The sequence below is a fragment of the Salvelinus namaycush genome, chromosome 2 (assembly GCF_016432855.1).
Source record: "Salvelinus namaycush isolate Seneca chromosome 2, SaNama_1.0, whole genome shotgun sequence".
Lineage (NCBI taxonomy): Eukaryota > Metazoa > Chordata > Actinopteri > Salmoniformes > Salmonidae > Salvelinus > Salvelinus namaycush.
Window position 1 is genome coordinate 38942437 of NC_052308.1, and position 19881 is coordinate 38962317.

A 19881-nucleotide genomic window follows, 5' to 3' on the forward strand; every position below is an offset into this window, starting at 1 on the left:
CTTTTGTTTACTTCTCAATGGGGTTTTTGTATTGATGAATAAAGCAGCACAAAAATAGCAAGAGTGTGTGTGTGTGTGTGTGTGTGTGTGTGTGTGCCTTCTATTTCCTGGCCGGCTTGTTGGAAATGTATCCCTCATGGTCTCCATGGCTGCCTGGATAAGGAACCCTGGATACATCTCCACTAGTCTGGCCAGAGTTCCACTTCTGTGTTCCACTTCTGTGTTCCGTTCCCTCCCAGAAGCCCTTCTGTTTATTGGTATAATGGGCTGGGACAAGGGCAACTTTGAGGTTGTGTCTCAAATGGCACCCTATTCCCTATGTAGTGCTCTGGTCAAAAGTAGTGCACCACATAGGGAATAGGGTGCCATTTGGACCACATTCTGAGTCTCTCAATAACAATTAATAGCCTGTACAGTTGAAGTCGGAAGTTTACATACACTTGGCTAAGGTGTATGTAAACTTCCGACTTCAACTGTATGTGCTGCTGAAAGGAGTCAGTGGGAAAAAATGACGGTCCTGCTGCCAGCCAGCCTCGCTACCCCATGTGTAAAAATAGAGCATCAAACAACATGATTTCCTCTTATTATGTAACCGTAATACTTCCCGCATCCAACTATCAGATTATGGGTAATTTATAATAAATGAACATCTAAGTGGAAAATCAGATAATGGAGGGTAATCAATGGGTGCATTCCAAACCAGTGGGAGTGGAACATTTTTGGAATCTCAGATTGTTTTGGCAATTCTCACATTGGATCTGCATTGGCAGGAAGGATGTTCAATATGCTTTTTACATTTGTATCCCATTTTAGGCCCCTTTTAAGACTCTCAAAACTACCCTGTTAGATTTAGCTTATTTTTTGGCATATTGTTTGTAACAATATACTCTTCAAACACATCAAATTTCCAGAGGGGGCCCTGTACTTTTAATGATATGACTAATTTTATACACAGAAAACCAATCAAAGCACTCCTTTAGAATTGCATATTCAACAAGTCACCAGCAGAGGGAGGTCCCTTTGAATCCATTTTCAAATCAAATCAAAGTATATTTGTCACATGCCGAATACAACAGGTGTAGATCTTACAGGTAGACCTTACAGTGAAATGCTTACTTACAGGCTCTAAACAACAGTGCAAAAAAGGTATGAGGTGAACAATAGGTAAGTAAAGAAATAAAAACAACAGTAAAAAGACAGTGAAAAATAACAGTAGCGAGGCTATATACAGTAGCGAGGCTATAACAGCAGCGAGGCTATATACAGGCACCGGTTAGTCGGGCTGATTGAGGTAGTATGTACATGTAGATATGGTTAAAGTGGCTATGCATATATGATAAACAGAGTAGCAGTAGCGTAAAAGAGGGGTTGGCGGGTGGTGAGTGGCGGGACATAATGCAGATAGCCTGGTTAGCCAATGTGCAGGGGAACTGGTTAGTTGGGCCAATTGAGGTAGTATGTACACAAATGTATAGTTAAAGTGAATATGCATATACAGTTGAAGTCAGAAGTTTACATATACCTTAGCCAAATACATTTTAACTCAGTTTCTCACAATTCCTGACATTTAATTCTAGTAAAAATTCCCTGTCTTAGGTCAGTTAGGATCACCAATATATTTTAAGAATGTGAAATGTCAGAATAATAGTGGAGAGAATGATTTATTTCAGCTTTTATTTCTTTCATCACATTCCTAGTGGGTCAGAAGTATACATACACTCAATTACTATTTGGTAGCATTGCCTTTAAATTGTTTAACTTGGGTCAAATGTTTCAGGTAGCCTTCCACAAGCTGCCCACAATAAGTTAGGTGAATTTTGGCCCATTCCTCCTGACAGAGCTGGTGTAACTGAGTCAGGTTTGCAGGCCTCCTTGCTCACACACGCTTTTTCAGTTCTGCCCACACATTTTCTACAGGTTGAGGTCAGGGCTTTGTGATTGCCACTCCAATACCTTGACTTTGTTGTCCTTAAGCCATTTTGCCACAACTTTGGAAGTATGCTTGGGGTCATTGTCCATTTGGAAGACCCATTTGCGACCAAGCTTTAACTTCCTGACTGATGTCTTCAGATGTTGCTTCAATAAATCCACATCATTTTCCTTCCTCGTGATGCCATCTAGTATGTGAAGTGCACCAGTCCCTCCTGCAGCAAAGCACCCCCACAACATGATGCTGCCACCCCCGTGCTTCACGGTTGGGATGGTGTTCTTCGGCTTGCAAGCCTCCCCCTTTTTCCTACAAACATAACAATGGTCATTAAAGCCAAACAGTTACATTTTTGTTTAATCAGACCAGAGGTAATTTCTCCAAAATGTATGATCTTTGTCCCCATGTGCAGTTGCAAACCGTAGTCTGGCTTTTTTATCGCTGTTAAGGAGCAGTGGCTTCTTCCTTGCTGAGCGGCCTTTCAGGTTATGCCGATATAGGACTCGTTTAACTCTGGATATAGATACTTTTGTACCCGTTTCCTCCAGAATCTTCACAAGGTCCTTTGCTGTTGTTCTGAGATTGATTTGCACTTTTCGCACCAAAGTACGTTCATCACTACGAGACAGGGCGCGTCTCCTTCCTAAGCGGTATGACGGCTGCATAGTCCCATGGTGTTTATACTTGCGTACTATTGTTTGTACAGATGAACATGGTACCTTCAGGCGTTTGGAAATTGCTCCCAAGGATGAACCAACTTGTGGAGGTCTACAATTTTTTTCTGAGGTCTTGGCTGATTTCTTTTGATTTTCCCATGATGTCAAGGAAAGAGGCACTGAGTTTGAAGGTAGGCCTTGAAATACATCCACAGGTACACCTCCAATTGAGGACATCAAATGATGTCAATTAGCCTATCAGAAGCTTCTAAAGCCATGACATCATTTTCAGGAATTTTCCAAGCTGTTTAAAGGCACAATCAACTTAGGGTATGTAAACTTCTGACCTACTAGAATTGTGATACAGTGAATTATAAGTGAAATAATCTGTCTGTAAACAATTGTTGGAAAAATTACTTGTGTCATGCACAAAGTGGATGTCCTAATTAACAAGAAATTTGTGGAGTGGTTGAAAAACAAGTTTTATTGACTCCAACCTAAGTGTATGTAAACTTCCGACATTAACTGTATGATAAACAGAGAGTAGCAGCAGTGTAAAAGAGGGGTTGCACACAATGCAAATAGTCCGGAAAGGCATTTGATTACCTGTTCAGGAGTCTTATGGCTTGGGGGTAAAAACTGTTGAGAAGCCAGTCATAGACTGTTCTCTCTACTACCGCATGACAAGCCGTACCGCTTGTCATGTGGTAGTAGAGAGAACAGTCTATGACTGGGGTGGCTGGGGTCTTTGACAATTTTTAGGGCCTTCCTCTGACACCGCCTGGTGTAGAGGTCCTGGATGGTAGGCAGCTTAGCCCCAGTGATGTACTGGGCCTTACGCACTACCCTCTGTAGTGCCTTGCGTTCGGAGGCCGAGCAATTGCCATACCAGGCAGTGATGCAACCAGTCAGGATGCTCTCGATGTTGCAGCTGTAGAAACATTTGAGGATCTCAGGACCCATGCCAAATCTTTTTAGTTTCCTGAGGGGGAATAGGCTTTCTCGTACCCTCTTCACGACTGTCTTGGTGTGCTTGGACCACTCTAGTTGGTTGGTGATGTGGACACCAATGAACTTGAAGTTCACAACCTGCTCCACTACAGCCCGTTTGATGAGAATGGGGGCGTGCTCGGTCCTCCTTTTCCTGTAGTTCACAATCATCTCCTTAGTCTTGATTACGTTGAGGGATAGGTTGTTATTCTGGCACCACCCGGCCAGGTCTCTGACCTCCTCCCTATAGGCTGTCTCATCGTTGTCGGTGATCAGGCCTACCACTGTTGTGTCGTCTGCAAACTTAATGATGGTGTTGGAGTCGTGCCTGGCCATGCAGTTGTGGGTGAACAGGGAGTACAGGAGGGGACTGAGCACACACCCCTGGGGGGGCTCCAGTGTTGAGGATCAGTATGGCAGATGTGTTGCTACCACCCTCACCACCTGGGGGCAGCCCGTCAGGGAGTCCAGGATCCAGTTGCAGAGGGAGGTGTTTAGTCCCAGGATCCTTAGCTTAGTGATGAGCTTTGAGGGTAACATGGTGTTGAACGCTGAGCTGTAGTCAATGAATAGCATTCTCACATTAGGTGTTCCTTTTGTCCAGGTGGGAATGGGCAGTATGGAGTGCAATAGAGATTGCATCATCTGTGGATCTGTTGGGGCGGTATGCAAATTGGAGAGGGTCTAGGGTTTCTAGGATAATGGTGTTGATGTGAGCCATTACCAGCCTTTCAAAGCACGTCATGGCTACGGACGTGAGTGTTACAGGTCGGTTGTCATTTAGGCAGGTTACCTTAGTGTTCTTGGGCACAGGGACTATGGTGGTCTGCTTGAGTCTGTAATACCAACATGTTTCAATCAGGGACATGTTGGAAATGTCATTTAAGACACCTGCCAGTTGGTCAGCACATGCGTCTAGCCCCGCAGCCTTGTGTATGTTGACCTGTTTAAAGGTCTTACTCACGTCAGCTACGGAGAGCGTGATCACACAGTCGTCCGAAACAGCTGATGCTCTCATGCATGCCTCAGTGTTTCTTGCCTCGAAGAGAGCATAGAAGTGATTTAGCTCGTCTGGTAGGCTTGTGTCACTGGGCAGCTCGCGGCTGTGCTTCCCTTTGTAGTCTGTAATAGTTTGCAAGCCCTGCCACATAAGACGAGTGTCGGAGACGGTGTAGTACGATTCAATCTTAGTCCTGTATTGGCGCTTTGCCTGTTTGATGGTTCGTCAGGGGGCATAGCATGATTTCTTATAAGCTTCCGGGTTAGAGTCCCGCACCTTGAAAGCGGTAGCTCTACCCTTTAGCTCAGTGCGAATTCACTGTGTTGGTGGTGCTCATAAAATGTATCATACCTTCAGAAATTGCAGAAAGCCCACTCTGGAATTCAGTGTACTTGTGGAGTATATAGTTCCATACAATGTCTTAAAATTAACAAAATCAAAAAGGGTCGTTTTGAGATATTAATACTTTTAATGTTGAATAAATGAATGTGAAATATTTTAGAGAACACTAAAAGAAGTTCAATGATACCAAGATGTTGTTCTGTATCATGTACGGGGGTCACAGATTATCGGGTCTTCCAGGATGCAAAAAAAAAATCCCCAAATTTCCACTTAAAGGGTATTTCCATCCAAAAGGACCCACGAGCACCAACATGAATTTCCAATTGGGTGTAAAATGAAAGCTAAGAGTTTATATTTTTGCGAAATGAAGGCATAAATACATGTTTCAAAATTTTTCCATCTTCAAAATTTGGCATAAGTAAAGGTTTGGATTTCTGGATAAACAGATGGAAAAGGAGTATTAGAAAACATTCTCTCTCTCTAAGTTCTTTGTGGAATTTCTTTCCTTTTTAATGTGTTTGAGCCAATCAGTTGTGTTGTGACAAGGTAGGGGTGGTATACAGAAGATAGCCCTATTTGGTAAAAGACCAAGTCCATATTATGGCAAGAAAAGCTGAAATAAGCAAAGAGAAACGACAGTCCATCATTACTTTGACAACACTGAAAATTTACAGTCGCAAAAACCATCAAGCGCTATGATGAAACTGGCTCTCATGAGGACTGCCTCAGTAAAGGAAGACCCAGAGTTTCCTCTGCTGCAGAGAATAAGTTAATTAGAATTAACTGCACCTCAGATTTCAGCCCAAATAAATGCTTCAAGAGTTCAAGTAACAGATACATCTCAACATCAACTGTTCAGAGGAGACTGCTTGAATCAGGCCTTCATGGTTGAATTGCTGCAAAGAAACCACTACTAAGAGAAGCATGGAGGAGGTGGTGTAATGGTGTGGGGGTGCTTTGCTGGTGACACTGTCAGTCATTTATTTAGAATTCAAGACACTGAACCAGCAGGGCTACCACAGCATTCTGCAGCGATACGCCATCCCATCTGGTTTGCGCTTAGTGGGACTATCATTTGTTTTTCAACAGGACAATGGCCCAACACACCTCCAGGCTGTGTAAGGGCTATTTGACCAAGAAAGAGAGTGATGGAGTGCTGCATCAGATGACCTGGCCTCCACAATCACCCGACCTCAACCCAATTGAGATGGTTTTTGATGAGTTCGACCGCAGAGTAAATGAAAAGCAGCCAACAAATGCTCAGCATATGTGGGAACTCTTTCAAGACTGTTAGAAAAGCATTCCTCATGAAACTAGTTGAGTGTGCAAAGCTGTCATCAAGGCAAAGGGTGGCTACTTTGAAGAATCTAAAATCTTTGTTTTGTTTAACACTTTTTTGGTTACTACATTATTCCATATTTGTTATTTCGTAGTTCATCTTCACTATTATTCTACGATGCGATGTACTGCACTCTACTGTCCTGAACTATACTCTACTCTGCTGTATTGTACTGCACTGTGCTCTGCTGTGTTGCGCTGTGATGCCCAAACTTGTGAAACATGAGAAGAATTCATATCCTTAATTATGCATTTCTGTGTAGAACAGATCAGGCACCCATGACATAATTCCGGTACCGTAATTCAATTACCAGGTGTAAAACCACTTCACTTACTGTAGTTCAATAAACAAAATTTATTTTTCAAACTCAAGGTGCCATGTCATAGCTGATAACCCATTCTTTCTGCAGACATCTTCGAATCTTAATTTGGAGCCGATATTTAACAGAGTTTTGGGAAAACGTATTCACAAACTGAGGGAGATTTTACCATAATTCCGTTACCAAAGTTTGCATCTGTACTGTTCTTCTACTCAATTAGTTTTTGTAAAAAATGTCAGTGGAAATGTTAAAAGTAGTCCTTGTACATAGAGTTGTATGGTTTGTTAAGCTTTGAAATGTTTTTTGTTTTGCATACAGTTTTAAAAAGTGTAAAAAGAGAGTAAAAGCGTAATTCTGTTACCGTGGAAATGCCCAAAAAGCATTTCAAACATTCTTCCTCTCAATGAGGTATCTATGTAATAATTGCGAGAACAATCTGAGATACCAAAAATATTTTCCGCTCCCGCTGGCATGGGATCGTCCACATAGTGCAACACTTTTGACCAAGGCGCATATAGGTAATAGGGTGCCATTAAGAATTCACTCTATGACAGGATCAAAATGACTGTTTGATACTATAATGTTATCAGTGTGATCAAGATAATAGCCTCATGATGTTTGCCTTCTCTTCCTAGAGCCCTAGCTCTAGTTATTTATGGCCAGTAAAGGCTATGGAAGGATGGTACTCTATGTGCAGTTTGTGCACAGTTCTCTGGATGCTGCAGGCCTCTACAGAGTTACAGGACTGCCCTTGAAACCCATACAGAATCGATGCACAGGTTGCACCTCCGGAAGTTGTTATAATTACTGTTTAAGTCTATGGAATGGGGTGAGAACCATGAGCCTCCTTGGTTTTGTATTGAAGTCAATGTACCCACAGGAGGACAGAAATCAGCTGTCCTCCGGCTACACCATGGTGCTACCCTACAGAATGCTGTTGAGGCTACTGTAGACCTTCATTGCAAAAGTGTATTGTAATCAATTATTTGGTGGCATATTTAGTATACTTTTGTCTAAAAAGGATAACTTTAATGTTTAACTATTTTTATGAAATTCACTGAGGATGGACCTCCCCTTTGTTCTCTGAGGAGCCTCCACTGATCTACAACTATGCTCTAAAAGCTGCAGTCTTGTAGGAAAGGTGAATAAATAGCTATATTTTGGTAACATTGACTTTACTTCAAGCCTGCAGGTATAATGTATTATAATGTGTTGTACAAATTACTTGTCATAAGCATGTATGGCTCGATGTTTCCATCTTAGAATTAAACATGTGCTCTGTTTAGTTTAGTCAGGCATCACTGTAGTTAGAGTTTTTTTTATTTTTATTGGTAGCTAATGTATTTTGCCAAAATGACTCAGATGTTCCAGAGCCCATAGCACAGTCAGTGAGATGTCAATTAACCCATCTGTTGTTGAATTCTGGGCCAGGTGTTTGTTTTCCTCAATAAAAGCTCAGTGGCTACAGCTCTGGACCCAAATATGAATTACCCCCAGACACCGGTTTAAAACCACAGCGAAATATGAAAAACAAGAAAGAAAGCCTCAGAGGGGGTATACCAAAAAGCAGGATTATGGAGTTAGTCAGCTCACTTTTCTAAATATTCTGATAAAACATTTTATTTTGTAGAAAGATAAGCTTGAAATGGGCATGGTCTACTTGATTTAACAAACAAAAAGACATTGAATGTCGTTTTCAAACATAATTTTGAGCTATAGTTTGAGTTAGACTATTTGTTACATTGTATTTTTTTCATTTGGTTTGGTTGGTTCCACATTGTCAAATGTCAAATGAACCAAAATTCCGAAACAATACCACGTGTCCATGCAAGTTATTTGTTTATTGGACAATAACACTAAGGATAAATAAATTTATGATTATCATGAAGCATCACTTGCGTGTCCCAATCTTCATATGTGACTGACCGGCTCGATTCAGTCTTATGCAGCAAAATTTGAAAGTGTTCTTTTTTTTTTTTTTTTACATTGGATGAAAGTAGAGACTCAGAGCTAGAAAATCGTATATCATACACTACAGTTGAGGAACAATGGGAAAGTAATTCTGCTTTGAAAGTGTTTATTTTAAATTTTTTATATTTTACCCCTTTTTTCTCCCCAATTTCGGGGGATCCAATTGGTAGTAGTTACCTTCGCTTTGGTCTTCCAACATGTGGGAGGACACTGCCCAATAGCCTCTGACTGCGATGTGAATAGGCTATATTCAGTAGCCTATTTCCCTGGTATAGTCCCCATCTCCCCTAATCTGCATAGGATGCACTCATAAATATACATTATAGTAATTTAGCAAAACTGCACAAGAGTCATTTACAGTTGTGAGTGCATACAATTTCGCCAGTTATCAGTTGCCGCCTTCATCCGCCTTTCCAGACGTTTGGGAGATGGGACTCCTGTATCCGCTTGGTCAGCCTTTGAGGACGTGTGGCTTTGTAATTGGATTTGTCCATCTCCTAGACTGGCTGCCTGCCAGGGTTTGAGAGCCCAGTCTACCCTAAAGTTTCCCATAACCCTGGTTGGAGGCCCTAACCGGGTGCTGTCAACCGGAGCCAGCTGAGCCTGAGACTCGCATGGGGCAGGGGCGTCACTGAGGTAGCATGTAAGGCAGAGCAACACTACCCGCTAAATGCTAAATGTGCTGCTAGTCACAGAATGTTTCAGAGCTCTCAAGTTATGATTTCATCAAATGTTCACAGTCAAACAACCAATAATAATATGCAACTTTGGTTATTTTCCTGTGTTTGGTCCGGACTGCATTCTCACTGGCAGCGAACCGCACCATGAAAAGAATTTAAATCGGACAGAGACCACCCTTTTTGAGCGAACCAAGGTGATTTTTTTAGTGCAGATAGAACAAACCGAACTAAGGGGTAAACTCACCAGAGTTCCGAAAAGAAACGCAACAAACCATTTTAGTGTGAAAGTCCCTTAAGTTTAGCTTTTTTAATGAAGCATAAAATCAATAGTTATTTCTGGTTGCTTATCAAAGTTAGCCGGCTAACTCATTGATCCTGCTTTGTGCTAAGTTCGTGGATATGTACAGTTGTTGTTTCACATCACACACACAAAGGCGCACAGACACACGCAGTTGGGATTTGTGTGGATATAGTTACATGTATTGTTTGACGCAATGCAGGTGCTACCGCAGCAGGGGTGCTATGGTGTAGATATACAGCTACAGAACAAATGTGCTAACATATACGGAGGAATTTTCCCAATTAGGAGGTGATTTCTATCACAATGGCCATAACCAGTGTCTCTATAAATATATCTATTACTGTAATAGCAGACACCTATTCAGTCAGTTCAGTGTTTGATTCCCCTCTGTAACACTGTCCATTAGGTAGGTAGCAGATGCATTTAGAGCGGGACTGTTATTATTATTATAATGCACCTCTCCCTCCTCTCTCGCGGGATGTTCCCTGATTCTGGACAGGGTGGGGGGGGGGCTGAGTGAGTGGCACTGTCTCTGGGCTTGTCTCTCTCTCTCTCTGCTGTTATCCACGCGTGGCTGGTCACATGCGTCCTTACACAGGCGCACACTCCGACATCAGTTGGCACAAAGCAAGGCAGTTTCCTGTGAACGCTTGTCTCGGGTGAGCCGTAATTGCTATGGCATGTCTTTACACACCCTTTGGTTGAATTCACAAATGCATCTCTATGTCTCGCTGTAATCCTCCAATGTCTATCTCACTCTGTGGAAACAAATGGCTTTAATGAGGGCATCAGCATCCAGCCAGTGACAGGGGCAGAGACGGACAGAGATAGAGGTCGACAGGAGGAAAGGGTGGCGACAGACAGACTGGGCTCAGCTATGATGGCCATAACAATCACCTCACATTGATTTCCTATGTCTAGATGTGTCTCGACACACAATTCTGCCTTAATCTGTAGCTGATTTTTGCAATAAGCGTTGTTGTTATTACCATAGAAGACAAAAGCAGAAGTGCAGAAGGGGAGAGAGAAAAGGGAGAGGGGTGAAAGGATATCACACATGGTGGGTGGAACATGGGGTGAGGGGGTTGAGGCATTATTACTAGCCTGGTCCAAGATCTCTTTGTGCAGTCTTGCCAACTCCTATGGTAATTGTCACGCCAAACACCACAAGTGTTTACAAGACAGACAAAAAACAGATCTGGGAATCAGGCTACATTATTGCTTACACTGTCATGATCTCATGACAGTGAAAGGTCAAGGCATTTTTTCTTCATGATGAATACTGATTAGCAGAGGGGCGTCAACCAACCCAGACAGTCATGGAATGCAGATCTACTGCAATAAATGTATTTTACGGTGGAGACAGAGAGGAGGAACACAGGCTATACACACACACACACACACACACACACACACACACACACACACACACACACACACACACACACACACCACACCTTCTCATGCGTCTTCTTCTCCTAGACTGATCAAATGAAATTAAACTGCAATAATGTCTTCCTCTGTGACTACTGTAAATAATAGGCTAGCATACCTTCACTTACTAACACATTGCGCACCATACTTCAATGCCACACAGGGACGGACTAGACATCTGGCATTTCAGACAAATGCCAGATAGGCTGGTCCATTTTTAGGCCTGTGGGTCTGTCTAACTTGTTTGTTTTTTTTCACACAATTATCATTATCTGGCTAATAATTGTTTATGCATCAAATTAGATCCAACCAAATGAAGCATTTAAGCATAAGACCTAAATGGACGGACTCCAAATGAGTCTAATGACAGAGGGAGGGGAAATGGTCCATGATCCAGGTCAATCAAACCTCATTCAGTGGGTTTTACTTTCCAGTTGAGAAGGAATGGGGGGTAGAAGGGGTAGATGAGGGTGAACAGCAGTGCCTTGCTGCAGTGCATCTAGAGGTTTGTTTAATGGCCTGTGACTGAATTGTAGTCGAGCTGATCCATTGAGATTCTTTCAAACGCATGGAAATATGTGTATGGATGCAAACCAAGGTCAGTTAACAGATTGCAGCTGGGTTCCACTTCAAACACATCAAACTGTTTTCTCAAGTCTGGCTAGTATAGCCAGCTACTATAGGACACGAATATGAAAACAGGCTGAGTAATTCAATAAACATTCATGCACAGTGTCAACCATACATACGCTCATACAAAGACATCAGTAGCTATGCACAGAACAAAGAACTGTGGTCTATTCCAGTCTGACCGCTTTACCTGCTGGATAAATCACACTGTATTGTAATGTACTATACTGTATATTAGGGCTCCCGAGTGGCACAGCAGTCTAAGGCACTGCATCTCAGTGCAAGAGGTGTCACTACGGTCCCTGGTTTGAATCTAGGCTGTATCACATCCGGCTGTGATTGGGAGTCCCATAGGGCAGCGCACAATTGGCCCAGCGTCGTCCTGGTTTGGCCGGGGTAGGCCATCATTGTAAATAAGAATTTGACTTGCCTAGTTAAATAAAAGGTTAATAAAAATGATTGGTAATATTATTCTAATAAATCTACTGTAATAAAATCACCAAGATGCTTCAAGGACTAAAGACATTTTAATACATGTTTTGATCATGAGTAAATTTGATTGTCTGTGTAAAGGATCATGGGCAGGTGTATAAAGGCGGTGGTGCGACTTGTGAACTCTTCTTCATTAACATTTTCACACACGACACCATTAATGGAGGTTAGTTTTGGTTCATTCTGACGCATACCAATAGTTGACACATCCTTCATAGGAAGTGACTAGGTTAATGAGCGGTTGGACAACATACCACAGCCAGTGTCATGACAAGGTAAATAATGATGTCATCGGTCATGACCTGTCAACGCAGTTATTATAGGTTTAACAGCGTTGACTCTTCGTCATGGTTACGGAAAGTTGGTTGGTCCTTCAACACTGTTCAAGTAGTGGTGCTTGACTCCAGGATTTTTGGTGCACGACTCTTGCTCGACGACCAAAACGGATACGTACACACCACCTCATTATTGCAGTCTCCTACTAGGAAGACTACATTTGCATTCCAGAGGACTGACATGAGCATGATGCTGCAAATTTCCTCATCAACTTAGCCTTCAGAAGGCCTAATTTTGTTTGAATATAGAAGGTGATCTGTAGGAACTAGAATATTTCAGTGATATTTCCGCTGTGCGCAGCCTTGACAGATCCCATGGGATGATGCCGCGCACTCACAGTCACGTCTAAATGATAATAATAGGCTATACACTGACAACTCGAGCTTGGCTGCCAAATGTATAGGTGTCCCCATTAATATTTCAATTGATGAAGTGTGATCATAATCATCATTTTAGCGATCCACGGTAGATGTCCCTCCTAATAACAATGCCCCCATCCTGCTGATTTGAGCTGCTGAACTGCATTTGCATTTAACATGCGTTTATGGATGATAAAGGGAACTTTGCCATTTCCAAAAACTTAATTGATAGCCCGTACTTTAGTGAACTTGCGCGAAACATTGCAAGCCAAGAAATTGAGAGATACAGCATTGCAATAGCCTATACATCTTTTGATTACCGATGCATGGTTCTGACTGTCTGCCTGGTAGCCGACATGCCTACCGGTGCCTGGCTGTGCCCCCCCCCCCCCCCCCCCCCTCGCAAGCTCTCTCTGTCTTTGCTGTAAAAGTTGCGAGAGTTAGTATTCTCGGAAGTAGCCTAAGGCAACTAGTTTTCTCAATTGCAAAAATACTGAAGCTTGACACCCAGAAATGGGAGTCAACAGGCAAGGAGTCGAGGAATCGATTATTTTGGAGTCGACTCCCCACCACAACCTTTATTTAACTAGTCGGTTAAGTCGGTTAAGAACAAATTCTTATTTACAATGACGGTTTACCTCGGCCAAACCCTCCCCTAACCCGGACGACGCCGGGCCAATTGTGCGCCACCCTATGGTATGTTCAAGTCAAATTCTCCCAAGAAAGTAGCCTGGTTCCAGATCTGTCTCTCCAACTCATACGGTCCATGTTGGAGCCGTGACAATGACCGAAGGAGTTGGCAAGACGGCACAACCAGATCTGAGACCAGGCAACCAAGAAATAATCTATGTCCAGAAATCTGTTGCAGGCCTGGAAATAGACAGCAATAAAGGGCTGCTGGCTGACTGCACTACAGTAAATGTTGTTTAGTCAGCTACCTACTCAGCACTATTAGACCCCGATGCCAGAGTATAGCCCTTATAACTCCCAACTGAACTGATCCCAGACAGCCTTGCAAACGAGCTTAAGCTGTCAGCTTAAAAGCTTTTCCTGAAACTGAGACGTCCTCTCAGCTGTGATGGCCCTATCGCACACACACTGCCGTGAATACACACGCACTCACATGCACGTACACAGACATGTATGAACGCAGGCATAGACACACATGCATGCACGTGTGCACACACACACACACACACACACACACACACACACACACACACACACACACACACACACACACACACACACACACACACACACACACACACACACACACACAAAGAGCCAACCAAGACTTCAGCAGACTACAGCAACATGCTGCAGTGTGTAGCTCCATTTCTCATTAAAAAGCAGTGAGAGCAGCTTCGTTTCTTCATGATGCACTATGGTCACACCCTGCTCCAGGGGGGATAAAAGGGTTTCAGTGTCTTTGCTGCAAGCACAGTCTAAAATGAGTTACAATATTTCAATCCAAGTAGGATAATACACGTGTCTGGCATCTGCTTGACACAGCATCTTACCCTTTAGTTGTGAGCAAAGATCACTGGATTTCTTACTTCAGTACAAGGTAGATTGACTGACAAAAAGTGTGTGGGATGTTGTTTGTTAGAAACATGTCTAACAGAGGGGCTCCATTGTGGCATGTATCAGACTATTTAGTTGTGGAATTCATCAGCCACTTGTCTTGAGGGCTATATTGCCTATCTTTTCTATTCTTCTACAAACAGGTTGGAGGGTAGAGGATTCTATATGTGGGCCTGTGCGGCTTGGTTGGTAAGAGCATGGCTATAGCAATGCCAAGGTTGTAAGTTCAATTATTGCAGGGATCACATACACTTACTAAACATGTATGCACTCACTATAATGTAAGTGGCTATGGGTAAAAGTGTATGCTAATTGGCAGGTACGTGATCAAGAGGATGTACTGTACCTTCATCCTCTTAATGTGTCAACTTGGAGAAGCCATCGGTTTTAGCGGAGAGCAGGAGAAAGATCTACAACCAGCTACAATATATTCAACTCTGCTGGGTTGATTTAAGACAGATTATAGGAATGAAGGGGGTATGAGGGCTGGCTCAGTCAGTCAGACTGTTGGAAATCGAGTTCAAAATGGAGTTAGCTGAAAAACAGAGTATCTCAAATTAGGCACCTAAACCCAGGCTGCAGGATGCGTTCCACACTGTACGTCTGTCGGTTCTGATACGGTTACTGTACATACACACTCCTCCCTTACTAGTTCTCTCTCAATCTCCTCCATGAGTTTTGGTGGTCCCATCTTCAACAGTCACAGGTTACGTCCCAAATGGCACCCTAAAGTAGTGCATTATGTAGGGCATAGGGTGCCATTTGGGATGCACTCACATACTGTATTTAGCATCAGCAGAGAGACACTAAAACCATTTCATGGTTCCATAATTCATGCTGACAACATACATTATTTATGGCGTTTCTGAACTGTTTGCCGGGAGAGAGAGAGATTCCCCAGTCAGACCCTCTATAGTTCCAGCACTAACACATTTTTATTTATGAGAGTCTGAAAATTAAAGAAGATGATGTAAAATAAACTTACTCCGGGGCCAAACATTATAGAACGTTATTGATTAAAAAGGACATCCCTGGTTCTTTCACTGTCTCCTCAAGACATCTCGTCGAAAGCTCTCTTCTCATCGCTTCGAGGCAAGTAACACTGAAACACGCATGAGAGCATCAGCTGTTCCGGATGACTGTGTGATCACTCTCTCTGCAGCCGATGTGAGTAAGACCTTTAAACAGGTCAACATTCACAAGACCGCAGGACCAGATGGTTTACCAGGACGTGTACTACGAGCATGCGCTGACCAACTGGCAAGTGTCTTCACTGACATTTTCAACCTCTCCCTGTCCGAGTCTGTAATACCACCATAGTCCCTGTGCCCAAGAACACTAAGCTAACCTGCCTAAATTACTACCGATCCATAGCACTCACGTAGCCATGAAGTGCTTTGGAAGGCTGGTCATGGCTCACATCAACACCTTAACCTTAACCAGAAACCCTAGACCCACTCCAATTTGCATACCATCCCAACAGATCCACAGATGATGCAATCTCTACTGCACTCCACATGGCCCTTTCCCACCTGGACAAAAGGAACACCTACGTGAGAATGCTATTCATTAACTACAGCTCTGCGGTCAACACCATAGTGTCCTCAAAGCTCATCACTAAGCTAAGGACCCTTGGACTAAACACCTCCCTCTGCAACTGGATCCTGGACTTCCTGACGGGCCGCCCCCAGGTGGTGAGGGTAGGTAACAACACATCCGCCACGCTGATCCTCAACACTGGAGCCCCTCGGGGGTGCGTGCTCAGTCCCATCCTGTACTTCCTGTTCACTCATGACTGCACGGCCAAGCACGACTCCAACACCATCATCAAGTTTGCCGATGACACAACAGTGGTAGGCCTGATCACCAACAACGAGACAGCCTTTAGGGAGGAGGTCAGAAACATGGCCGTGTGGTGCCAGGACAACCACTTCTCCCTCAACGTGATCAAGACAAAGGAGATGATTGTGGACTACAGGAAAAGGAGGACCGAGCACGCCCCTGTTCGAATCTACGGGGCTGTAGTGGAGCAGGTTGAGAGCTTCAAGTTCCTTGGTGTCCACATCACCAACAAACTAACATGGTCCAAACACATTAAGACAGTCGTGAAGAGGGCACGACAAAGCCTATTCTTACTCAGGAGACTGAAAAGATTTGGCATGGGTCCTCTGATCCTCAAAAGTTTCTACAGCTGCACCATCGAGAGCATCCTGACTGGTTGCATCACTGCCTGGTATGGCAACTGCTCGGCCTCCGACCATAAGGCACTACAGAGTAGAGGTCGACCGATTCATCGGAATGGCTGATTAATCAGGGCCGATTTCAAGTTTTCATAACAATCGGTGATCGGCATTTTTGGACACCGATCATGGCCGATTACATTGCACTCCAGGCTGACTACCTGTTATGCGAGTGCAGCAAGGAGCCAAGGTAAGGTGCTAGCTAGCATTAAACTTATAAAAAACAATCAATATTAACAGAATCACTAGTTAACTACACATGGTTGATGATATTACTAGTTTATCTAGCTTGTCCTGCGTGGCATATAATTGATGCGGTGCCTGTTAATTTATCATTGAATCATAGCCTACTTCGCCAAACGGGTGATTTAACAAGCGCATTCGCGAAAAAAAATGCCTTTCTTAAAATCAATACACAAGTATATATTATTAAACCTGCATATTTAGTTAATATTGCCTGCTAACATGAATTTATTTTAACTGGGGAAATTGTGTCACTTCTCTTGCGTTCTGTGCAACAGAGTCAGGGTTCATGCAGCAGTTTGGGCCGCCTGGCTCGTTGCGAACTGTGAAGACTATTTCTTCCTAACAAAGACAGCCAACTTCGCAAAACGGGGGATGATTTAACAAAAGCGCATTTGCAAAAAAAGCACAATCGTTGCACGAATGTACCCAACCATAAACATCAATGCCTTCCTTAAAATCAATACACAGAAGTATATATTTTTAAACCTGCATATTTAGTTAAAAGAAATTCATGTTAGCAGGCAATATTAAACTAGGGAAATTGTGTCACTTCTCTTGCGTTCATTGTACGCAGAGTCAGGGTATATGCAACCGTTTGGGCCACCTGGCTCGTTGCGAACTAATTTGCCAGAATTTTATGACATAACATTGAAGGTTGTGCAATGTAACAGGAATATTTAGACTTATGGATGCCACCCGTTAGATAAAATATGGAACGGTTCCGTATTTCACTGAAAGAATAAACGTTTTATTTTCGAAATGATAGTTTCCGGATTTGACCATATTAATGACCTAAGGCTCGTATTTCTGTGTGTTATTATGTTATAATTAAGTCTATGATTTGATATTTGATAGAGCAGTCTGACTGAGCGATGGTAAGCAGCAGCAGGCTCGTAAGCATTCATTCAAACAGCACTTTCGTACGTTTGCCAGCAGCTCTTCGCAATCCTTCAAGCATTGCGCTGTTTATGACTTCAAGCCTATCAACTCCCGAGATTAGGCTGGTGTAACCGATGTGAAATGGCTAGCTAGTTAGCGGGGTGCGCGCTAATAGCGTTTCAAACGTCACTCGCTCTGAGACTTGGAGTAGTTGTTCCCCTTGCTCTGCAAGGGCCGCGGCTTTTGTGAAGCGATGGGTAACGATGCTTCGAGGGTGGCTGTTTTCGATGTGTTCCTGGTTTGAGCCCAGGTAGGGGCGAGGAGAGGGACGGAAGCTATACTGTTACACTGGCAATACTATAGTGCCTATAAGAACATCCAATAGTCAAAGGTATATGAAATACAAATGGTATAGAGAGAAATAGTCCTATAATTCCTATAATCTATGCATACTCACCTATTATCTATGCATACTCACCTTAATAACTCTACCTACATGTACATATTACCTCAATTACCTCGACTAACCGGTGCCCCCGCACATTGACTCTGTACCACCTGCATATAGCCTCGCTATTGTTATTTTACTGCTGCTGTTGAATTATTTGTTACTTTTATTCTCTATTTTTTACTTAACACTCATTGTTGGTTAAGGTCTTGTAAGTGAGCATTTTACTGTAAGGTCTACTACACCTGTTGTATTCAGCGCATGTAACAAATAACATTTGAAAAGATGGACATTGGGTCGTTCCATATGACTTCAATCACTTTCTGACTCTACCCCTTGTGATTTGAACGAACTTTCCATATATGTTTGCCCATGGTAGAAGTGGTCAGAAAGTGACTTTTTGGACCTAAACGCCAAAATATTCAGGAGATAGAGGTGCTCAAGATTGACCCATGTTGCATACCTTACCCCTTCATGAGACATCTGTCTTCTTCACTGGAAAATAGAAACAGTTAAGCTTTCACATTATTTAAAACTTACAAACTGGGTTGTCAAATGAGAAAAAAAGTTTAACACAAATTTGTATTTTTTGTTTGTTTAAAGTCAATTATCTAAAAACCTAAACTCAGATGTTTTTCATGATCATATATGTTGTAGAAAATACCCTATTTTACATAATCTGAGGTGTTTGTCTTGTGCCCACCATCGGTTGAGACAGCATACTCTTGAATACAGGGTGGGTATCATGTTTTTGCTAAAAAATGTATTAACATGTGAATACAATTAAAAATGTCTACTTTCAAATGGTACCACAAAGATGGTTGGGGTTCCACACATCACAGAATGTTGACTTAAAGCTGCAATATGTAACTTACATGGAAATGTGAGTTATAGATTTGTCAGTCTCATTGAAAGCAAGTCTGAGAAGCAGTAGATCTATTCTATTTCCGCAAATTTTATGCTTCCCGTTTATTAAATGTAGTTTTTGCATCTTTTACTTTCGGTTTTGTACACCAGCTTCAAACAATTGAAAATACAATATTTTGAGTTGTGGAAAAGATATTTCACAGCAGTTTAGATGGTACAATGATTCTCTACACCAGGGGTATTGAACTCTTACCCTATGCGGTCCAGAGCCCGCTGGTTTTCTGTTCTACCTGATAATTAATTGCACACACCTGGTGTCTCAGGTCTAAATCAGTCCCTGATTACAGGGAAACAATGAAAAAATGCAATGGAACTGGCTTCGAGGTCCAACGTAGAGTTTGAAGGCTCTACACTATACTTGCTTATTTTGTTACATATACTGACTATTCGAACTTCAGCAACCAGGAAATGGTGGAGGGATTTCTGCATAGTGCATCTTTAAGTGGGAAAACCCATTGTTATAAATTAAACTGCCAATCCTCCATAAGAAAGTTATTGAAATCCTAGCAATCTATACTGAACAAATGTATAAAAAGCAACATACAACAATTTCAAAGATTTTACTGAATTACAGTTCATATAAGGAAATCAGTCAATTGAAATAAATAAATTAGGCCCTAATCTATGGATTTCACATGAATGTTGATACTGATATGCATCTGTTGGTCACAGATACTGTTTTTTTTTTTTAAAGGTAGGGGAGTGGATCAGAAAATCGGTCAGTATCTGCTGTGACCACCATTTGCCTCATACAGTGCAACACATCTCCTTCGCATAG

General features: G+C 42.5%; 1 protein-coding gene across 1 annotated transcript in view; it reads right to left on the reverse strand.

The window, feature by feature from the left end:
• Positions 1–11458, reverse strand: part of LOC120021596 (SLIT-ROBO Rho GTPase-activating protein 3-like) — a 52778-nt gene extending 41320 nt beyond the window's left edge. Inside the window, exons 1-2 of the mRNA XM_038965398.1 lie at positions 11387–11458; positions 789–840 (exon numbers count right to left, since the gene is read on the reverse strand). Coding sequence (XP_038821326.1) covers positions 789–840; positions 11387–11458 — 124 coding nt within the window. The remainder of the gene's footprint in view (positions 1–788; positions 841–11386) is intronic.
• Between the last annotated feature and the right edge of the window lie 8423 nt (positions 11459–19881).